Genomic DNA, 22,347 nt, shown 5'->3' with positions numbered 1-22,347 from the left:
CTCATTAAAGCCACACCTGCATCGTAAACCGGTTTTGTTCTCATTAAATGAGCCAGTTCTTTTTTGCTCATTAGCAGATGTATACCTGCCAACCAGCTGTTTGATTGTATTGACGATATAAATACTGAGATTGATCTGGTTTTGTTAGTTCATTGCTAAACTTCATGTGTCTAGCCAAGAAAAATATAAAAATTGTTAGTGACATTAAGTTAACTCCGAACGAAAATTTAAATTCGAGTTCGGATTCGATAGTATTCGTTGAGATATTAATAAAATGAAACAAATTGCCTCTAAAATAGATGCAAAGAAATTTGTGCCACCTACACTTATCAGCGTCAAAAACGAAATTGAAAGTGACCAAGAATTTTAACAGCAGTTGTATGACGTTGACTCTGCTAATTTCCAAACTGCATCCACTCATCTTGAAGGCAGTCATGAAGAACTAATAGATCAATCTTAGTGTCATGGAGACAGACTTAGACGAAAAAGACGAATTTTTTAGTGAAGGACAAGATAAGCAATTTCACAAAAGGCTAAAAAATTTTAAGTGCAAAAATGAATATGCGAATCCAACTCCAGAAAAAATGGTAGATGTTTTTTTTTCAAATTTCATAAAACTATCGATATGTAAGTATGGGAATACACCTTTGCGTCGCATTATTTTTCATCTGGAAAATACTTTCTCACTTCATTATATTGATTAGATTCTAATATTTTACTTAATATATCGAGAGATTTGGCTAAAAATCTAAATGAATCTAAAAACCGCAATTTTAAAAATACATTAATATTGGACATTTCAACTAAAATAGATTTTGAAAATGAAACATACTTTTCGTTAGTTTGGGCAATAGCTGATATATGCTCCCCATTAGTTGCCAATTCTTTAATAAATAAATGATTATCGTAATGTAATAAATTATGAAAAAAAAAATCGGAATAAAATTAGGTATCTTGAAATTTAAGTTCGGTTAATCCGGTAAGAAGACGATCATGGTCCCTGATTCTGGTATCCGAAAAGTATAATGGTTTCTAACACACAACATTCGGTAGCATCCTGAAAGTTCTGATTCCTTCTTGGATTAATGGAATCATCGATTTGACATCTTTTAGATGGTTGTGGTATAGTTCGTAAGCTAAAGCATCCAGTTTTTGAACAAAATCTTTAACAGCGTCCTTACCCTGATATGTTTTTAACCTTGACAAGGAATCATCATAATTGCTCTTGAGATAAAATGCAAATGCAAAAAAATGCTGGTGTTCGACGACTTTGATGGGGTAGGATTGACCATCTCATGGTTCTATGGTTCACAATGGGGTATCGGTTTAAGAATCGACTCAAACTTAGCGTAAATTACAAACAGGTATGAGCAAGTCGTTTCTATGTTGGTAAATTTTAGAATATTGGATGCGGGGGTTTCACCACACTTGTTGATCCTCAGCTCAGTAGATGGGAGTATTGTTGAGATATGTGAACAATCATGCTCTTAATGACAGCTTAGTTTGTTCGAAGTAGTAAAAGTTTGAAGGCACCCATCACAGACATATTGTTTCCCATTTTACATCTCGTTTTTTGGGAGCTCACCAATCTTGATAAGTCAGTAATGAGACAATAATGGTTTTGTGTTTCATGGTTTATCATTAACACATTAACATGTGCAAATTTATGGTGCTGAGTGTAGTAAAGCGGCCCCACAACTTCATACTGCATTTTGTTATCTTTAAAATACGACTGGAAACCATATACGTTAACTGATATATTGTTTAGAATCTCAAATTTGGTAATATCTTTTAATTTAATTGGAAACATAATGCCTTCAAAATTCAGAAGAGTATATGGTGGATATGAATTCAGATTGGATGGGTTACCAGTAGCAGGAATCACACAATAGGTAAAACACTTGTTATCTTTGTTTTGAACATTTAAAATTGCACTTTTTCTTCTAATCGGTGTTGGAAGGCGAATATATACTGACGCAGAAATGGTAGTAAATTTGTTAATGTTGACATCTAGGAATAGAATTTCCTGAAGTGCCCAGTTGGAATATTTCTCCTGAAACTCAGATGCTTGTGTTAGTATCACTTCAACGAAGTCCTCATAAATGTCGGATATGTTAGTAGACATAGTAATGATTTTATTGTAGGTATTCATAGAGTTGATATCCGAAATGTCATTATCAGGTTTGTAAAACATGGCAAACGGTTCAAAGTTAACTTTGAGAGTTATGTGTTGATTGAGATAATCATCGAGTATTTGTACTACCTTTGGTTTAACATCATAGATAATCCATGATAATTTATTTTGTTATCTCAGCTATAAAAACAAGATGAAACAATTCTTCCCTTAAATGCATGTACAGTTGACCACAAACCTCCGATCAAGGCGGTCGCATTAAGTCCAGTTATTTTAAAACATTTTATATTGTAAACGTTAATTCCGATTTGTGTACAAAATGTGATTATTTAAATGTGATTTTAATTACCTACATGTTCTAATATCAGTTATTTGAACGTCTCCGTAAACTCGTTCTCATAAACAAATTCAGTTTTTATTTTTAATTACATTTTAACAGTAAATAAGTGTTTTGGAATCGATAAATAGTTATCAGAAGGCAATTAGTGATAAGAAAATATTCAAAAATTCATATCAGTGGAGTGGAATTAAAAAGGGATATCAAATAAAATGGTGTGCCAACTCATCAATCCGGATATCAGATGAATAACAATATGTCTTATCAACAATATTTTTTTCTTACGTCAATGTCACAGCCCCAAACGGGTTACCATGATCAAAATCAACAGGCCATATATCGGCAAATGCCAGGCTTATCTACTCAAATGCAGCCAATTTTCCCACAATATTTTTCACAACCAAATCCTTTACCTCTCCCCCCACACTTAGTATATCAAAATCCACTACAATAGTCCAATACACGAATAAACAAGCAGCTCCTAATTCTGAATCTGAAGATAAATGGGAGACAGTAACAAATAAAAAAAGAATAAGAAGTCCCGAAGTGGAAATATCCAGGAAACAAACAAAATTAAGTGATTATTGACTGCAAAAGCCACTAGAAACAAAAAACTCGTATAGTATGCTCACAGAAGAAAATGAAGAAAGCAAAAACGAAGCAAATAATCAAGAAAACAATACAAAAGATGTACCCAAGCCCCCACCGATAACCATCTATAATGTAGGTGTTGTCCAACTCATTCATTACCTACTTAAACAAACTACAGGAGATAAATACACGATTAAAACCATTAGTTATGAAACAGTAAAAGTTCAAGTCCTGGAGGCAGAACATTTTAAAACACTGATCACTGAACTTAATAAAAGGAATACGCAATACCACACTTTTAGCTCAAAAAGCGAAAAAACATTCAGGTTTGTCATAAAAGGTCTGCATCATGGTACATATACTGATGATATAAAGGCAAATCTAGCAGCACAAGGACACGAAGCAGTAAACATTCACAATATAAAACATTATGTATCATAAACTCCCCTGCCAATGTTTTTCATTGATATCGTATCGAAAGAAAAAAACAAAGTAGTTTATAAAATAGAAAAGAGACTACGGACACACTAAAACCTACTGCCGCAAAGTACACAGATGCGTAAAATGTACAGGTAATCACGAAACAAAAGATTATCCTCGAAAATTACGTGATGACAAAGTAAAATGTGTCAATTGTAACAGTGACCACCCGGCTAACTATAGAGGATGCCAAGTTCACATTCAACTACAGCAGAAGCTATATCCTACACTAAGAGAGAAAAGAATCATGCAACCACCTATTCAAACAAATAATTCTCAACAAAAACCTGATTTAACCTATGCTCAAATAGTCAACAAAAATCAACCACAGTATAGCTATAACAACCAAGCAATACCAGGACCTAACCAACCTAATAACAACTTTGCCAAGCTGGAAGAAATGATGCAAAAACTCATGGAGCAAATGGGCACAATGCTCAATTTGCTTACTACTGTCATCAATAAGATCGCTACAACCAAAATATAAAATAGTAGTCTGGAACGGAATTGGCCTTTATCAACGGGCTAAAGAACTCAAAACATTCATACTTAATCAAAATATTGATATAATTTTAATTTCCGAGACTCACTTTACAGACAAATACTACATGCGGATTCCCAGCTACAAGTTGTATCATACAAGACACCCAGACGGTAGATCTCACGGTGGAAGCGCCATAATAATACGTGCTTTTATTAAACACTCCGAAAGAAAAAAATATAACAAATACTACCTGCAAGGAACCAGTTTAACAATTGAGGAAGCACACGGCCCAATAACAAGATATCTGCCTTATACTGCCCACCTAAACATGCCATTAAAAAAGAACATTTCCTAGAATATTTCAACACTCTAGGGAACAAATTCTTTGCAGGTGGAGATTATAATTCAAAACATCCGATGTGGGGCTCTAGACTAACAACACCAAGAGGCAGAGAATTATCTAAAGCGATGTTAGAAAATAACCTGCAACAAATCTCTACTGGCGAACCAACTTACTGGCCGTCTGACTTAAACAAAATACCTGATGCCGTTGATTTCTGCATCACAAAAGGCATCGATACCAAAAAATGTAAAGCTGAATCATGCTTCGATTTATCATCAGACCACTCACCGTTTATAATAAGAATCTTCGAAAAAATCTTAAACAAAGTACATCAACCAACTTTGCATAACACCAAGACTAACTGGTCCCAATTTAGAGAAAAACTAGACAGCCTGATCTCACTAAATCTGTCCTTGAAAAATGAACTCCAACTAGAATCAGCTGTAGATAACCTAACAAAAAGCATACAAATTGCTGCATGGTATGCGATTCCCAGCTACGAACCATCTCCAAACAGAAATAATGTGTCTCCCACAATTAAACAAAAAATTTCAGAAAAAGGACAATTACGGAAAAATTGGCAATAGTCAAAAACGGCAGAAAATAAGAAAAAACTTAACAAAGCAACAAAGGAATTAAAGGAATTAATCCATGAAGAAGAAAACCATGGAATTCAAGAATATTTAGAAAATTTAACACCGACTGAAGCTACAGATTACTCACTCTGGAAAGCCACGAAAAAACTCAAACGGCCACAACAGCATAATACACCAATCAAAGATGAGGTAAATACCTTGGCTAGGAACTACAACGAAAAAGCTGATCTTTTTGGCAAACACCTTCAAAAAGTATTCACGCCATACCCTTCTACACTATCTACAGAGGAAGAAACAGAACTAACCAGATTCCTAACAGCACCGTTTCAAATGGATCTGCCCCACACGAAATTTACAGCCAACCAAGTAAAACAAACAATAAATGAAGTCAACATCAAAAAAGCCCCTGGATTTGACCTAATCTCTGGCAATATTCTAAAAGAAGTCTCGGATAAGTGCATAAAACTAATAACCTTTATATTTAATGCAATCCTGCGCCTAAACTACTTCCCTAATTCATGGAAAGTGGCACAAATTATAATGATCCTTAAACCCGGAAAAAGACCGGAAAATGCATCTTCATACCGGCTGAAAAGCCTTTTGCCTATGATTAGCAAAGTATTTGAAGAAATATACGTAAACATGTTAAAAACGATAATAAACGAACATAAAATAATTCCAGAACATCAATTCGGTTTCCGATACAAACACGGAACCATAGAATAAGTGCATAGGCTAGTCAACCAAATAAACAAGGATTTTAACGCCAAAAGATACTGTTCTGCTGCTTTCCTTGACATATCTCAGGCTTTTGACAAGGTATGGCACATAGGACTACAAATACAATTAAAGAAGCTCCTACCCTATCCCCACTTCCAGCTCTTAAAATCCTACATAGAAAATAGACACTTCCTGATGAAGCACGGTACCGAGCTCACTAAGATATATCCTATTCACTCAGGCATCCCACAAGGCAGCGTTCTCGGCCCAATTCTATATCTTTTATACACAGCGGACATTCCAACATCTAGTACAACTACTGTTGCAACGTATGCAGATGACACTGCTACCCTGACATCCCACACAGATCCATCAACAGCATCAAGAAATCTTTAATCAAACCTAAATAAAATTCAACAATGGATGAAAGTATCGCGCATCAAATCTAATGGAACTAAGTCAATACATGTTACATTCACGCTACGTAGAGAAACATGGCCCCCTGTATATATTGATAATTGTCTAATTCCTCAATCCGAGGACGCTAAATATCTTGGCATGCACTTGGATCGCCGTCTAACTTGGAAAAAACATATTTTAAACAAACGAAAACAGCTTGGACTTCAATTGAGAAATATGTATTGCGTCATTGGAAGCAATTCAAAACTATCTTTGGATAACAAAATTTTACTCTACAAGTCCATCCTCAAGCCCATATGGACTTATGGGATTCAGCTATGGGGCACTGCTAGCGTCTCCAATGTAATGAAACGACACTATTTCGGTTACGCCAATGTCCTTATTTAACTAATCAGCACAAAGCAACTTTTCCTATCATCATTTAAATTAAACATTACTATTATTAAAGAATAAACAATAACAAATTTCCTTTGTTAAGGGAATATAATCATTTTATATCTCATTAGGAAATTACAGTCAAAATATCTGCAACTAATTTCTTGTTTAAACTTCAATAGAAAAGTAAATAACATTTGGACGCTTACTGAACTTTGCTCATTAAAATAATAGAAAATATAAATTCTGATAGTAACGTCAATGATCCAACAAACAATATGAAATCTCAGTCAAGTAATAAAAATAGATAGTAAGTAGAGAAAAGTCAGTTAACCAGTCAACGCGTTTGATCACACCTCCTCTCAAAAATCGATGTTAGTTGAAATAAAATAAATAATCGTCAAAATTCTCGGAGTGTTTAAATTAGTGTTACAAATCTCTTCCCGATCCATTACACCAATACAAACATCTTACAGAGATTCCAAAACAAGGTGCTGCGTACCATAGTCAATGCGCCATACTATGTATCCAATGAGGTGATTCAACACGACATCCCCCTAGAATCCGTGAAAGAAGCCATACAACGTTTTAGTACTATATACTGTGAACGAGTGCTAGTGCATCCTAATGCATTTGCTCGACAACTAAATGTGCGGAACGTCTTTGAAGTGCGTAGACTAAAACGGCAATTGCTGTCCGACTTGTCCAACTGAACATAATCAGTGTATTCAAACTAATAAAATTATAATTTTATAATTGTAAAAAGGTTACTCACTGGAGTAATTCTCTACATGTCTGTATATTTAACCATAACAAGTGCTTAAAAAAAATACATGTGTTAGTTTAGTCACACTATTCTCGAGCACTTTAACGACTATTGGTCTTAACCTTCTTTTTTTAGGGATAGGGCAATTCAGGTCACAACGACTAACTTGACGCCGCAGATTGTTCATAAAAGTAAAAATCCTTCCGCACTTACAACTTATATACGAGCATGGCTGATCGTTGCTACATTTTTCCATATGCCGACGTAGGTTGTATACACGCGAAAAGGTTTTAACACACTTGCATTATTTCATCTCGAAAGTACAAGATAAAACTGATGTCTTCAATCACCACATCTCTTAAATACCCCATATGCCATGCATAATTATTTAACGACGACAGGTATACATCTGCTAATCAGTAAAAAACAACTGGCTCCCATCCACATGCACATGTGGTTTGACAGGTTAGAAATCTGGTTTAACATAATAGGAATTTAATGAGAACAAAACCGGCTTACGATGCAGGTGCGGCTTTAATGAGATCAAAACCGGTTTAGCGGGTTTGACAACATATCCGAACCTCTCTTATGTATTATTTTAGCATATCCGAACCTCTCTTATGCCTACCCCATATCCGATATACTCTTATTTATGATCTACTAGTTTACTAGATCTACTGCAGCCAAGTTAGGATAGGAGAATGTTCACTTGGAAAAGGATCACTACATGAGCAATGCGACCAATTTGTGGCAACAATGTCAGCAGAGCTATGCCGATACTTTCTTCCTTTATTTTACTATGAATTGGCATTAACCTTTTCTTGTTGTTTGAAACGTTCTAAACGTTTAGCTTTCCTTTCCTTAGGTAGTTGTAGCTTCCTCCATGGATGTGTTAGTTGTTGCTCTGGAAACCTCAAAGTCTCCTGACATTATTGCCACAAAAAACCTAAATGTTCGATAATTTCTTAGAACACGTTTATTAAGTTTTATTTTCTAATTTAAGGTGAGGAAGTGTAAGATAAAAATAAGGGAACGAGAGAAAGGAGATCATCTTAGAATCAATTTTTAAAGAGCTTGGTTGCCAAAGTTGAGAAGCAGTGAATTTTTACCAAAGTTAATTTAATAGATTAAAAAGAAAAAGTTGTGAGTGAAAATGTTTGTTCTACATGTCCTGGATAAGATTGACGATAGCTAAATTGGAGATACACTGTAAGTTATTTGCTTTCCGTATTTGACGTGGTTCGAGAATTATATGATCCTAATTTTGGTTAGAAGGAGACAAACGATTAAGGTTTTCATTTCGATATATTTGGAACAAATTGTGGAAAAAAAATTGTTTTTTTAGCATAGGCCAGAAATTGACTGTTTTTCATAAATTGATTCTTACCTCTACTATATTTCTCTGATATGATGTTTCAGAATTCTTCTGGATGTCTTTGTACATTTGCTCAACCTTCTTTAAATGCTCTATAGATTCTTTGAGTAACCTTTTCCGTATTTTTTCATCTTCTTTGGTACCTTCAATAACTTTTCTAGAAGCCAAATCTAATGCAACAATCATTTTTCTTTTGTCATCTTTTCCATCCTTCTTTTTGGAATTTACTTTGAAGTAGTCATTATCATCATCAAATACTTTGTTTTCTTTTGGTCTGTAATAAAAATAAAATTTGTAAACTTTGGATAGAATTCAAAACTAAAACTTACTTCATAATTGATTTTTGTTTTCTTCCATTCAAGCCTTCCTCACCCCTTACAGTTACCTACAACATAAATAAATCTTAGTTCAATATACAGGTAAAAAAAGTTTATGCAGATTCATAAAATTTTTTGTGGAATTTAATTATTATTGCAGCAGCCTTAAAGGTATGATTGAATTGATTATTATTTTTACTGTGATTTCTTGCTAGTGTTTTTAGTAGTGCAAATCAGTATTTAAGCTGTTATTGAAAGTCATTACACAGTTTAAAACATCGAAAAAGAACTCATCAGGTACTTCCAATATAATTTCAATGCCTTCTCACCAAGGAAAAACACATTTTAACAATTTGAAGTTATTTTAACAATTACTGAATACAATTTAATGAAACTGTGACTACGGTAAACGTGCGGGATATGACCCGATCGGGGATATGACGCGTTTCAAAATCTCGCAAGCTCTGCCTGCTCGCGCGGGAAATATCTTTGTGAGCGATAGTACCCACCGTTGCCACCAGGTGAAGTAGGTCCAAGTGAGTGTATAGCGATCCGTCGTGGGGGCAGCTTTGATGTTGTGTACACTTTTGCAGGTAAACACCATAAAAATTTCATCTTACTAATTTCAAACTCTTGTAATTTGTCTTTTTTTTAAATGATTTGTTCTTCTTCTTAGAGTGCCGTCTCCCTACGGAGGTTGGCAATCATAATGGCTATTTTTATTTTTGAACGTGCTGCTCTAAACAAATCAATAGATCTGCATTGATACCAATCAAGTAGATTCTTCAACCATGAGTTCTGCCTTCGGTCAACAGATCTTCCTCCTTGAATCTTTCCCTGTATGATGAGACTAAAAATTTCATATTTTGGTCCCCTCATCACGTAACCTAGGTATTCCAGTTTTCTGGTTTGTATAGTGGTGATTAGTTCTGTTTCTTTACCAACCCTCTCCAGTAGTTCTTTATTTGTAATTCTATCAGTCCAAGATATTTTTAATACTCTGCGGTATAACCAGAGTTCGAAAGCCTCGATTCTTTTTAAATTGCAATTTTTTAATGTCCAAGTCTCAGCTCCATATAATAATATTGAAAATATATAACAGCGAATGGTACGTAGTTTGATCTCCAAATTTAGATTTTTGCACGTTAGGAGTGGCTTCATTCGTATAAATGCTGATCTGGCAATCTCTATTCGCCTGTTTATTTCTGCAGTATGATCATTGGTTTCATTGAACAAAGTTCCCAAGTACTGATATTTTTCTACTTGTTCTATCACGTTACCATTGATTGTCAATAGGTGATGTATATTTTGTGGTCTTTTTGTAATTAGCATGTACTTCGTTTTTTTAGCGTTTATAGTAATTTCCATCTCAGTTCTATTCATACTTAAGCTTTCGATAAGATATTGTAGATCTTCTATACTCGTTGCTATGATCACAGTGTCGTCTGCATATCGTAAGTTGTTAATTAATTTTCCGTTAACGGTAACTTCCGCTTTGATATTATTGAGGGTGTTTTGGAAAATTTCTTCAGAATATACGTTAAACAAAAGTGGCGATAAAACACATCCCTGTCTAATTCCTCTACAGATCTTCATTTCTTCCGAGTGTTGCCCATCAATTTGAACTATGGCACTTTGGTTCCAATATAATGTTTGCACTATATTTATAATTTTACTGTCAATGCGCTTGTTCATAAGTATTGATATTAGTTTTTCATGTCTCACTTTATCGAAAGCTTTTTCATCATCAACAAAGCACAAGTGTAGATCAACGTTTACATCCCGACATCGCTGAATGTTGATGGCAAATAGTCCTTCTCGAGTACCCATTCCATTTCGGAACCCGAACTACGTCTCGTTAATATCCTCCTCTAGCCTTTCGTATATTCTCTTACGTATTACTTTCAACAGTACTTTTAAAGTATGACTCATGAGGCTTAGTGTTCGATAATATGAGCACTCTTTTGCTGCTTGTTTTTTAGGGATGGTTAAAAATGCTGATTTCACCCACTCTTGTGGTATTATTCCCGTATTGTACACCGTATTGAATAAATCTGCCAATACTTCCAAGTTATCCTCTTCCACTAGTTTTAACAGTTCTACTAGTATTTCATCTAATCCAGCTGCCTTATTGTCTTTAGAGTTTTTGATAGCATATTTGATTTCATCTATCGTGATCTTCTGTCTCTCTAAAGGATTTAATTCTTGTATTTTCTGCATTCCACCTCTTTCATCTTGGAAAAGTTCTCTAACGTACTCCTCCCATCGTCTTAATTTCTCTGGTAAATCTATTAGTAGTACTCCTTTTTTGTCTTTTATGTGTCCTTGCTGAATATTTCGACCCATTCCAGTCACTTCTCTTATTTTTTTTTTGTGCAAATATTTGTTAGTTTAGTGTATTCTACGTTATTGTGCATTAATAATATGACTCATTTAAACACATAATCCCTACTGTTTACTATTTGCATTTTTTATTTAAAATGGCTTCGAATCGGGGATATGACGCGTTGTTTTTGCGGAAGATATGACGCGGGGGATATGATTTATGACACATAAATAAAACATTCTTACTAATTTTTAATGTAGCTGATTTTCCTTTTGTAGATAAGCCTAGCTAAAAGTATAAGAACATGCGGGGCTGCTGGACTGAAGATAACCTTCGTATCGCTTTCAAGGATATTGCAGCCGGCTCTTCAGTTAGGGGTGCCGCTAAATGATATGCGATACTGAAAAAAATCCTACGATTCCAACTCAAAACAGCGAACAGCATTAAAGGCAAGTCCGGACAACATACTGCCGTTGGCCTGGACGCAGAACAAAAATTACATGTTAAGAGACTGCAGGCTGCAGACTACGCGCCAAAAAGAAATTCACTTTGCCGAATGGCTTTCAACCTGAGTGAACAAATGGGCAGAGTTTCCTACGACCATTTCAATATAGAGAAACGCAAAGCAGGAAGGGGATGGCTTAACGCATTTCTCAAACGAAAGCCTTCATTGGCATTTCAAAAAACCCAACGGACGACATGGCAAAGGAAGAAGTCAATCATTATTTCAATTTGTTAAAAAAGACGTTAGACTCATTAAACCCCTTGAACAAACTCGGAAATATTTACAATGTAGATGAGTCAGGTTTGCAATTATTGAACAATGCTCCGCAAGAAGTTGTAGCAACCAAAGACAGCATGTCAGTCCAAGTGTGGCAATGAAAAGAACAAAGAGGGACGGTGACATTTGTTACATGTTGCAATGCAGAGAGAAGTTTTTTACCGCCCTACACAGTGTTCAAAGGTGTATACAAACAGCAAGTGTGGCTCGATAATATGCCTAACGGATCTGAAGTGTTGATGGGTGGGAAATCAACCTACATAAATGAAGACTTCTTCAAAAATTAGCTGGAAAACCACTTTATCCCAAGGAAGGCAGCTGGTCCATGCCTATTACTGCTCGGCGGACACGAATCGCACACTAACTCGCCGCACATATTAGAGATAGCGCTGGAAAATGATGTCCACTTTTTTTGTCCCATCCAGTCACACAACATATTACTTACAGCCTCTCCACAAATCGTTTTTCAAACCATTGAAGGCTTACTACCGAAGAGAAGCGGTCGAATGGGGAAATGCAAATCCTGAGAAGAAGATACAACGCAATCACTTTGGCCAACTTCTACAGAAAGCCTGGTATCAAGCTGCAACAATGTCTATGGGTTCGGAAGGCTTCCGGACCTGCGGGGTGTTCCCATTCACGCCCTCCTCTATTCCTGATTACGCCTACCTACAACTTCCCTGAGTCCAACTCTATGGTAAGGACGACGCAAGTGATAGTTCAGTCTTGGATCCTCAACCCAGCACATCTGGTTTACTCTCACTTCATATACCAAAGAAGAAGCAAACTGAACTCCATTCTCATAAAACCACAGAAACACTTCTACAAATTGTGTCTTCTTCTTCTTCAAAGAGTCAAGATAGGTTGTCATCTATCTGACAGTATCACAGTAACATCTGCAATTCCTCAAGGAGGCCACACTTCTCCACTTCTTTTTAATATCTTCGTTAACGACATCACTTCCTGTTTCCTAAATAGCAAATGTCTAATGTTGGCAGATGACTTGAAATTTTGGAAAGTTATAGACAGTTTAAAAGATCAAGCCTTGCTACAAGATGACTTAGACAGACTACAAAATTGGTGCAATCAGAACAAACTCCACTTAAATGTAAAAAAATGTTGTTTTATAAGTTTTTCTCGTAAAGTCAATAGAATTGGAACAAGCATATACTATTAATAGTCAACCACTGAATTATGTTTCTTCTATTCAGGATTTGGGTGTTATTTTCAATGAGAAGCTTACTTTCTGTGACCACAAACTCTATTTATTTTCAATAAAGGCATCTAAACTTCTTGGTTTTGTTACTAGGAATTGCAAGTATTTCTCCATTAATTCAACAAGATTAGTGTATTGTTGCTTAGTTTGAACTATTTTGGAATACTGTTCAGTTATTTGGTCACCCTATTTTCAGAACAATATTGATACCACAGAAAGAGTCCAGCATAAATTTTTGAGATATTGTGCTTACCACATCCACACTACTATTGAAAATCATGATTATTTCTGTACTGAACAACAATTATCATTATCCTCACTCAAGAACCGCCGTGACATATCAGGAGCTATATTTATATATAAGATCATACATGGATTTATTGATTGTCCAAACCTGTCCAAAGCCAGATTAACTTTAATGTTCCCCATCAAGCTCTATGGTACCACAATGTTTTCAATATTCCTTTCCACAAAACAACCTATGGTATTCACAACCCGTTGGATAGATACATGGGGCTATTAAATGATCGCGATTTTGATATTTTCAATAGTTAAAGATTTTTAGTCTCATTTTTTTAAACTTTTTAATATTGATTTTATATTATAAGTAATTTCAAGTTTTGAAACCTAACTGTGATATTGTGTATTGTAATTTAAACTGTTAATGGGGTTATCCCATGTATTAAATAAATAAATAAATAAACAATAAATCCGTAATCTATTTTGGAGAGAATGATGGTTCTTTAAAGTAGCCACATTGCATCCTAGCCTTAATTTGATAGACATATTAGTAAGTTTAGCCTGTTTTGACATACCAGAGCTAATTGCTTAATATGTGGCTTCCAGCTGAAAGTTATGTTGGTCCAAGATATTTTACTTCACTGCATCACTTTAAAGCTTTTCAATTATGTGTTAAAATATACTTGAATTTTTCAATGGGCTTTTTGGGTAAAATAAAACTGTGTATTTTGTCTGATGACAAACTGAAAGCACTAGTTTTAGACAAGCTCTCAATTTTATCTATTTTAAATTGTGGGAGCTTTACATTTACGGATGCTTTTACAAAAATTTCTACATCCTAATGTCAAAATACAGAGCACTGAATTTTTGTTTATTGTTAAATGCTTCATAACTGTGATTTTCAGGGTATAGCACATTATCTGTAGATTTAAGACATCTGAATTCATCTTTTTCTGGTATGAGCAAGTTATCTTTTGCGAGTATCCACATCAATTGCTTATTTATTATTAATTTTTAAGATGCATGGTGTGCATGTTTCATAAAAATATGCTGATAAGAGTTTGGGTTTGTTGCAGTTTTCTTGAGTTTTGATATTACGATTATTGCTTGCCTCCAAATTGTATTAAATATTTCAAATAGAAGGTACTGTTGAAATATCATCTATACCAGGTGATGTGTGTTTTAGTGTGCTTCCAATAGTTCAGTTTTACTTATCAGTGTATTTATAAGATTCTGCTCCTTATTTTCTTTGTATTGTAGAAATGCATTAGTGAAGCTGTCCTTTGTAGATGAATTTCTATAGGTTTCTGAAAGTTTTCCTGTTATTTCTCTATGATTGGATACATTGAATTCCAAATATTTGATATTCTATTGTTGGTTTCTAGCTTTTTCCAAATCGATATTTTAAACATATTTTTCAAATTATTCAATTTTACTTCCTGTGGTAATTACCTTGGCTGAGTTTAATTAATTTAGTTAGTTAAACTTAATTAAGTTTTCTTCTATTCTGTACCTTTTCTAAATAGGCAGTGTTTCCTCACATTTGTCGTTCCACAAAGGTGCAATTTTTATGGTAACTTCTATATTATCAGTATGTAAAATTTTGAAAGTGTTGAGTCAATATCTTCCACGATAATATCTAGTACTTTTTCATTAAGTTATTCTTTAAATAAGGCACAGTCGACATTTTGTATTTGCCACTTTTGTAGAGGAGTAAACACAATGTTATTAATTTCAAGGAATATTAGAAGGAAATAAATCAATGGAAGAAAAGTTTCAAGGGTAGAATTGAACCTAGTTATTGATTCATCATTTAATATGAAAAAATTTAAATTATTTGCTGAATTAACAATTTGAATTGATATTGATTGTAGATGTTAATGTTTTGGTATATTTCCAGATACGACAATCTCCACTAAGTTGGTGTATACTGTAGCATGTATAAATTCCTTATAACCATCGAATATTCAAAGTATAAAATTTATCCGGTACGCCCCTGGGCTATGTATAAAATTTCGTTGAGTTTCAGTTTATATTGTGACGTAAGTATCTGAACATATCAAAAAAAATTCCACTGCGGAGTAAAATAATTCATATTTTGCGTTTTAAAAATTCTTCAAATTTCAACCCAAGCCATCTTAAGGTTGAATCTACCTTGCCTTTGAAAAGAATTCCGATTGGCTAGTCCCTTTATCTGACACGAAGGGCGAGACGCAAGAGTGGAAGCCGGTACGACGGAGAACGAGGTCAAGTCTCTCACCTAAGGGATTTGAAGAACGGCGTTTCAAACAACTTTTAAATTTATTCACATGGTTCCAGGCAAAGGCTTGAGTGTTCTAAAACCCGAGTTTTGAGGTTTGCTTCCCAGTTCCCAGCATCCACCCTCATCTTGTAAGTCCCAGGTCCTTTCAGACTATCTTTGCAGTTTGGAGATGCATTTGTTTGTGTTGCAATGAACCTGAGTCCAGTTCCAACCTCAGAAATTTTATAGGAAAAAAAAATAACATTTAGTGAAATTCAGGCAACTTTTTGTTGAACTTTTAAATTAAAAATAGACATTTTCCATCATAATTGCTTTCGTGACAAGTTTAGAAATTGTAATAAGTGAAATCATAAATGTTAGTTAGTGGCTAAGCTGTCATATTAATTATTCTTAAAGTTTAGAATTTTGTATTGACATATGACAGTTAGCTTTATTTTTTGACATTTGGTACATACCCAACCATAAATTTAGAACTTGTTTTGCTTTGTTTTTTTTTTAAAGGTTAACCTTTGTGCATAGTTCCATTTAAAAAGATACATATTTTTCATTTGTAATAATTTATTTCTGCTACAAAATATCGCCCATTAACAATTGTAAGCTCTTATAGTATCTCTAACTTCTAGAGTTTGTAAACCGATAGTAACATAGTAAGTTTTTTTTTGTTATTTTGTATTACTATTTATATTTGTAACTGTTTGTGGTGAGACAACAATAAATATGTAAATTTTTTTCCTAAAAAAAGAGTATTATTTCCTATAAAAAGTTTCTAACCCTTCTTTATTTTTTTATTAAAGGGAAGCCTATCTTTCCACCCAGCAGGAAGATTCTTCTAAGCAGCGTCCTTATTTTAAATAGCTTAAGAACCTTCTTGTATTGTGTTTGTCCAGGAGATTCATGTAAGTACCCTTTTGATTCATTTTTGTAGTTACCATTTGTCCAGTACCCTTGTCATTCACTTTCCCACGACCCAGCTCTCCAAAAAAACTCTGAGTAGCTGTTCGCAAATGTTCTGGTTTGTTTTGCTTACCCTATCTCTGCCACAGTACCCACAGTACTTTCTGTCCTCATCTTTCAACCCCCTATAATGATCCCAATGTGGTAGGCAAAATAATCGTTACAATACTTGTTGCTATAGTTATAGTTTGTGTAGATTGTGACACTGTCACTGGCATGTTACTTAAAATACAGTAAATACACTCTAGAAATATGTTTAGGATATAGCAAAGATTTAAAGGCAATGAACTTAACACTTTATCCTCATTACTATACTATTTAAAAAGTATCAATAGATAAAAACCTGTAGACGGAAAAAGATGAGACCTATGTACAAAAAAATTAATCGACTATTGCAAAATAGATTTATAAGCAGATCTTACCGGATTTTCACAAAACAAACATGGCCCTGGTCCTTCCTCTATACAATGAATCCTACCACATACCATACAATTATTCATAAAATCATGCTCTTGTCCTAAACAGTCACAGACTTGACGACCTAAAACATAATATAAAGGTAACAAAAGATTTTGTGATACTGTTAGTTAAATTTTGACTTCCACTGGAAGTGGCTGAAAGTTACTACGCAACCAAGAATGCATGCTCATAGACAATACTAATAATTGTAACTTAAAATAAAAAATTACTGACATGCAGTTTATTAACAAAATAAATTAAATTATAATAAAGGTTTAAAAGTCTATTTTTAAATTGGATTTTGTCGGTTTTTCACAACAAAATAAATTAAATGATCGGAGAAAATAAATTAGACAATATTGATATAACTACATAATTAATGAATATTAAAAGCAGGCTGTATCTAATGCAAACAAGAGCAAATAATCTTCCAACTTTAACTATCTACAAAATTAAAATTGTCCCCTAAAGAAACATTTTTATGGTACTAACCTTCCTTTTCTTTCTTTTTTTCTTGATACACATTTATGTCCTTAAATTTCTTTTTACCCTTTTTGTTGGTATTTGTTGTCTCTATTTTTTCCTTTTCAGCATTTTTCCGAAATATAATATTTCTGATTCCATCATAAGAATTTTTATGTCCTAAATTTGATCTATCTATTATATTTTCCATAAACTCTGCATAATCGTCTTCACTTTTAATACTTTTGATGTAACTTAAAATAATTTTTGTGAGTCAATTATTGATAGATTTAAAAAAAAACCGTAATTTATAAAACATACCTGACGATGTCGTTTGATACATCGTTTCCTAAAATTACTTTTAAATAATTTAATATAGCAGTATCACCCATGATGATAAATAAAATATATAATGTAATATTACAAAATATTGAATTATCTCAACCTGTATACTTAACAACTTAACCTCGTTTGTAAACGTCATCCACTCAAAAGCTTCTGCTACTTCTTTCTATCTTTTGTATATAATTATTGAATTATTGACATTATGGTGTCCACAGCTACACGATATCAATTCGGTATTTTATTCTCATTTACAAATAATAAATGTTTATTATTTGTAAATCATATATACACACATGACAAATGTCTAAAGAACACCATTATTATTCCTTTTTTTTTTTCAATAAAAACATTTTTTAAAACATCATTCGATTTGAAAACTTGTTCTCTACAAATTAAGATATGCCATGTAAATTAATCTGCCAATTGCACTCTTTTATTAAGGCAAAAGTGACAGTGACTCAAATTCGTACGCATCGTACGATTATTTGCTTCAAATTGTAAAGAAATATTGCTTCAAATTTTAAAGACTGTCTGTATTTACTTTAAAATTTTAGTAAAACAAGATTATTAAACGAAACTATAGTCATGGAGCGTCGGCATCTAACACAAATAACACAACTGGTAAGCGCTATGAATATAATTCAGACTGGTCTTTCACAAGCTGACGTTGTAGGAGAGACCAGTCTGTGCTGGCACCACTAACAAAAATTTTCTCTACAATTCTTAAGCAAATAGATAAAAGACTCTTTTTACCATGAAAAAGTTACATGTTACTTGGTTCAATAATTAGACATGGTGTACGGATTATTGCACAATAAATATTAGAGAAAAGATTTCTCGAGAATCAGTCGCAACTTTTAAACATTTGCTTAGAGAATCACGAAAAGTTGAGGATGTCTTTAGCCAACGTAGTTTTAAGGAGGAGAATACCTCCCACAATCGTGAATCGTATCAAAAATAGTCTCGTTGTAGATATTGTCGTGTTTCAGGTCACTCTAAGGAAGATTGTCACAAATTACTTGCTGAACAATCTAAAGATCAAGCTCCACCTACGACTTCCAAAGTAATTTTAGGTTTTTCGCGTACGGTTAGTGCTACCGTCTGAGCAACTACTTCAAAATCACCGCACGATAGCTTAAACAACCTTTTAACTTATTACGGTTGTGGTAAACCAGGTTCAGTTTGTAGCCATACGGATTTCTCCGTTGATATATTTATTTCACCTCAACCTAGACCGGTTTTACGCATCAACATATTAGCTCACGAAGTTCAAGGTTTAATCGATACAGTATATACGTGCTACACAAAGTGTAGCTGGTATAACTTTGTACAACCTTTTGGAACATAAAGATTAAACGTTTAAGTCAGAACAAATTTCTGTAAAATTTGCCGATGGTGTTAGTAGAAATGAACGAGTGATGATAACGGTAGTTGATGTACAGTTAAGGGATAAAATGGTGCCTACTAAGTTTATAGTTTTTCCCAATGCACCTAATCAAACTCTTTTTGGTATAGATTTTTTGACCAATGCAGAAATAGCTTAGATTTGAATAATAAGGAATGGTGTTTTAAAATGAAAGCATACGACAGCAGTTATTGTTTGAATCCAAAAGTATACAGAACCTACTGAAATTTATCTCTGTAAACATTTAAGACAGGATGAAGGAATGATGCTAGCTGAATATAAACGATCTTGACTCGATGACTTTTTAGAAAGTCGGAAGAATACTTTCAGAATGGGGGGAGAGCATACAGCCTATCCTAAGCATCGAATTGACACAAAATTGGCGCAAAGAAGGAACTGTTTAAAACTAAGTAAGATAAACTCCTGGAAGAAGCTATCATCGAAGAATGTGAAAGTGCATGGCCGCGCCGGTTATATTAGTGCTGAAAAAAGATTGCGGTACGAGACTTTGCATATATTATCAACGGTTAAACGCTGTAACTACTACTGACTCTTATCCGTTGCCGCGTATGGACGATTTATTATACGCCGCTAAGCGAACTTTTTATATGTCTACCATATAATTATTATCTGAATGTCATCAAGTTAATGTTGCGGAAGCTGGCCGTGGTAAAACTGCGTTTGTGTCACCGTTCGTAACTTCGCGGTACTTACGGGTGCCTTTTGGTCTCAAAGGTGCCCCGATGAGTTTTCAAAGACTCATGGACCGTTTTCGCCGTTGTCTTAGTAACGTTGTGATTTTAGGTTACCTAGACTATCTTATCGTACGATCCAGCTCATTTGATAAACATTTAAATGATCTTCAGTCAGTGTTTGATATACTAAATCAGTTTAATCTTGGGGCAAATCGAAAAAAGTTCATTTTTGCTCGCAAAAAAGTAAAATATTTACATTTGATATAACTCCGCAAGGAATCTCCGTTGATCCGGATAAAACTGCTGCTATATCAGAACGGTCCTTTCCGAGAAACGTTAAGGAAGTAAAATCTCTCCTTCAGATGGCGAGTTAGTTTCGTCGATAAACGAGTTATAAACAATTTCGCGGATATATCCATGGAAATGGAAGGAAGTAGAACAGAACTCCTTCGAAACTCTTAAGAAGTTACTGACCACAGCACCAATTTTAAGGCAGCAGATGCAAATCAAGCGTATATTATTCGTACTGACGCTAGTGGTTACAGGTTAGGAGCAGTATTGCTGCAAGGAGATATCGATGAAAACCATTCTGTGGAATACGCTAACAGACTTCCAACCCCTACCAAGCACAAATACTCCACTTCAGTAAGAGAAGCTTCAGCTGTTGTTTGGACCTTAGAAAAGTTTAGAAGTTATACTGAAGGTACTAAAACAGCAATATAGACTAATCACCGGCCCCTAAAGTGGCTGCTAAGCATGAAATCTCACACAGGAAAGCTGGCAAGATCAGTACTCTTGGTCCAAGGCTATGACATGGAAGCCGATACACTTTCCAGACTACCATGTCAAAACAATGATATACTGTTTTCAGTGGCGGCTGGTGTGGTAAAATTTTGGGTAGGCCAAGCCACCAAATTACATAGCTATGGTCACGGGGTCATGACCCTCCCCCCAACTAATTTTCATTTTAACTTCTGCGTTGTATCTAATTTTTGCGATTTTTGATTTTTCATCTAGCAAATCGCGAACAGAAAACGCCCTCTTCTGTACATCCTTAACGGACAGCAAATTACTGAAATGTTCCTTGCAACTGAAATGTTTTTTTAAGGAGGTAGACATATTTTTTAAATCAAAGTATCCTTCACAATTCTATACATATTTCTTATTAGAAAATAACAAACACGGCCAACAATATAGTCTGTTTTTCGTAATACTTTCAGACAACCATTTGTAGATATCATACCAAGAGCAATTAAAAGTACGCACCTTTTTCCCATCTTTTTGGTCAATTCGCAATGTTGGAGTAGGCCTTCCATTCATAATAATTTTTTTTTCTATCAATTTCAGTTCTTCTAGATAATGACGATTCCAATAGTGAAACAACAATATCCAAACACTCACTATCAACATTACTATTACTGCAACCTGGTAAAGCGTCATAAAAACTCATTTTTATGTATCAGTTATAAAACAATCTCACATATATAAGTTGCATACAATCAGGCGATATAGAAATCATGCAAATGTGATTTTTTTTCTTCGAATTTTACGAATTTTTTTAAATTTATTTGGGCAACCGTGCACTTGTTTGTAATTGTGTTGTTTGTTTAAAAATATGTTACAATTAAAGATTATGTTACATATTTTTTTATCATAATTTAAAAGAAAATTTATATTACAATTCGATAATTACGTTACAAGTGACAACGATGGTCATCGTAGGCCCGATCGTCTGGTGCCTAAACAGCAAGCGTAAACACGACAATATAATTCGTTGTCCGGCAAGCTGCTTAACTTCAAACGCTTTTTGAACGGGGATCTTATGTGAGCTGGGTCGGCCAGTTCCGATAGGGCCTATTAATGATATTTAAAAGCCTGAATACGATTCGATGCTTACTGTGGTAATATAATAACTTAGTTGTTTTAACGGACGGTAATGTATTGAGTGATTTAGTACATTTAAAAGTTATTTACATGCATTAACATAATTTTTAAATATGTTTTTCAATTTTAAAGCTCTTAAAATTATTGGGTAGGCCCGGCCTATCCTGCCTACCCCCAAAAGCCGCCACTGACTGTTTTGCGAGAAATGTCGAGAGCAAATTGACTTGCCTAATCGGTCGGCATATGAGACCAGGGTGGAAAAATAAAAAGACCCAGATGTTGCCAAAAGAACCCAATCATTCGAAGACCCAAATTCGAATGAATATGTAAAATGGACAGATCGTGGATACTTGCTCAAACAAGGAGTACTCTACCGTTA

General features: G+C 34.3%; 1 protein-coding gene across 1 annotated transcript in view; it reads right to left on the bottom strand.

Annotated features, from left to right (window-relative positions):
• The window catches only part of LOC140447524 (activating signal cointegrator 1), a 28,045-nt gene extending 9,926 nt beyond the window's left edge, over window positions 1–18,119 (bottom strand). Inside the window, exons 1-5 of the mRNA XM_072540221.1 lie at window positions 17,961–18,119; window positions 17,670–17,893; window positions 17,141–17,259; window positions 8,951–9,006; window positions 8,634–8,895 (exon numbers count right to left, since the gene is read on the bottom strand). Coding sequence (XP_072396322.1) covers window positions 8,634–8,895; window positions 8,951–9,006; window positions 17,141–17,259; window positions 17,670–17,893; window positions 17,961–18,031 — 732 coding nt within the window. The 5' untranslated portion in view covers window positions 18,032–18,119. The remainder of the gene's footprint in view (window positions 1–8,633; window positions 8,896–8,950; window positions 9,007–17,140; window positions 17,260–17,669; window positions 17,894–17,960) is intronic.
• Window positions 18,120–22,347: the final 4,228 nt, after the last annotated feature.

Source organism: Diabrotica undecimpunctata, chromosome 8 (assembly GCF_040954645.1).
Source record: "Diabrotica undecimpunctata isolate CICGRU chromosome 8, icDiaUnde3, whole genome shotgun sequence".
Taxonomy (NCBI): domain Eukaryota; kingdom Metazoa; phylum Arthropoda; class Insecta; order Coleoptera; family Chrysomelidae; genus Diabrotica; species Diabrotica undecimpunctata.
This window is presented reverse-complemented; position numbering and strand designations above follow the sequence as displayed.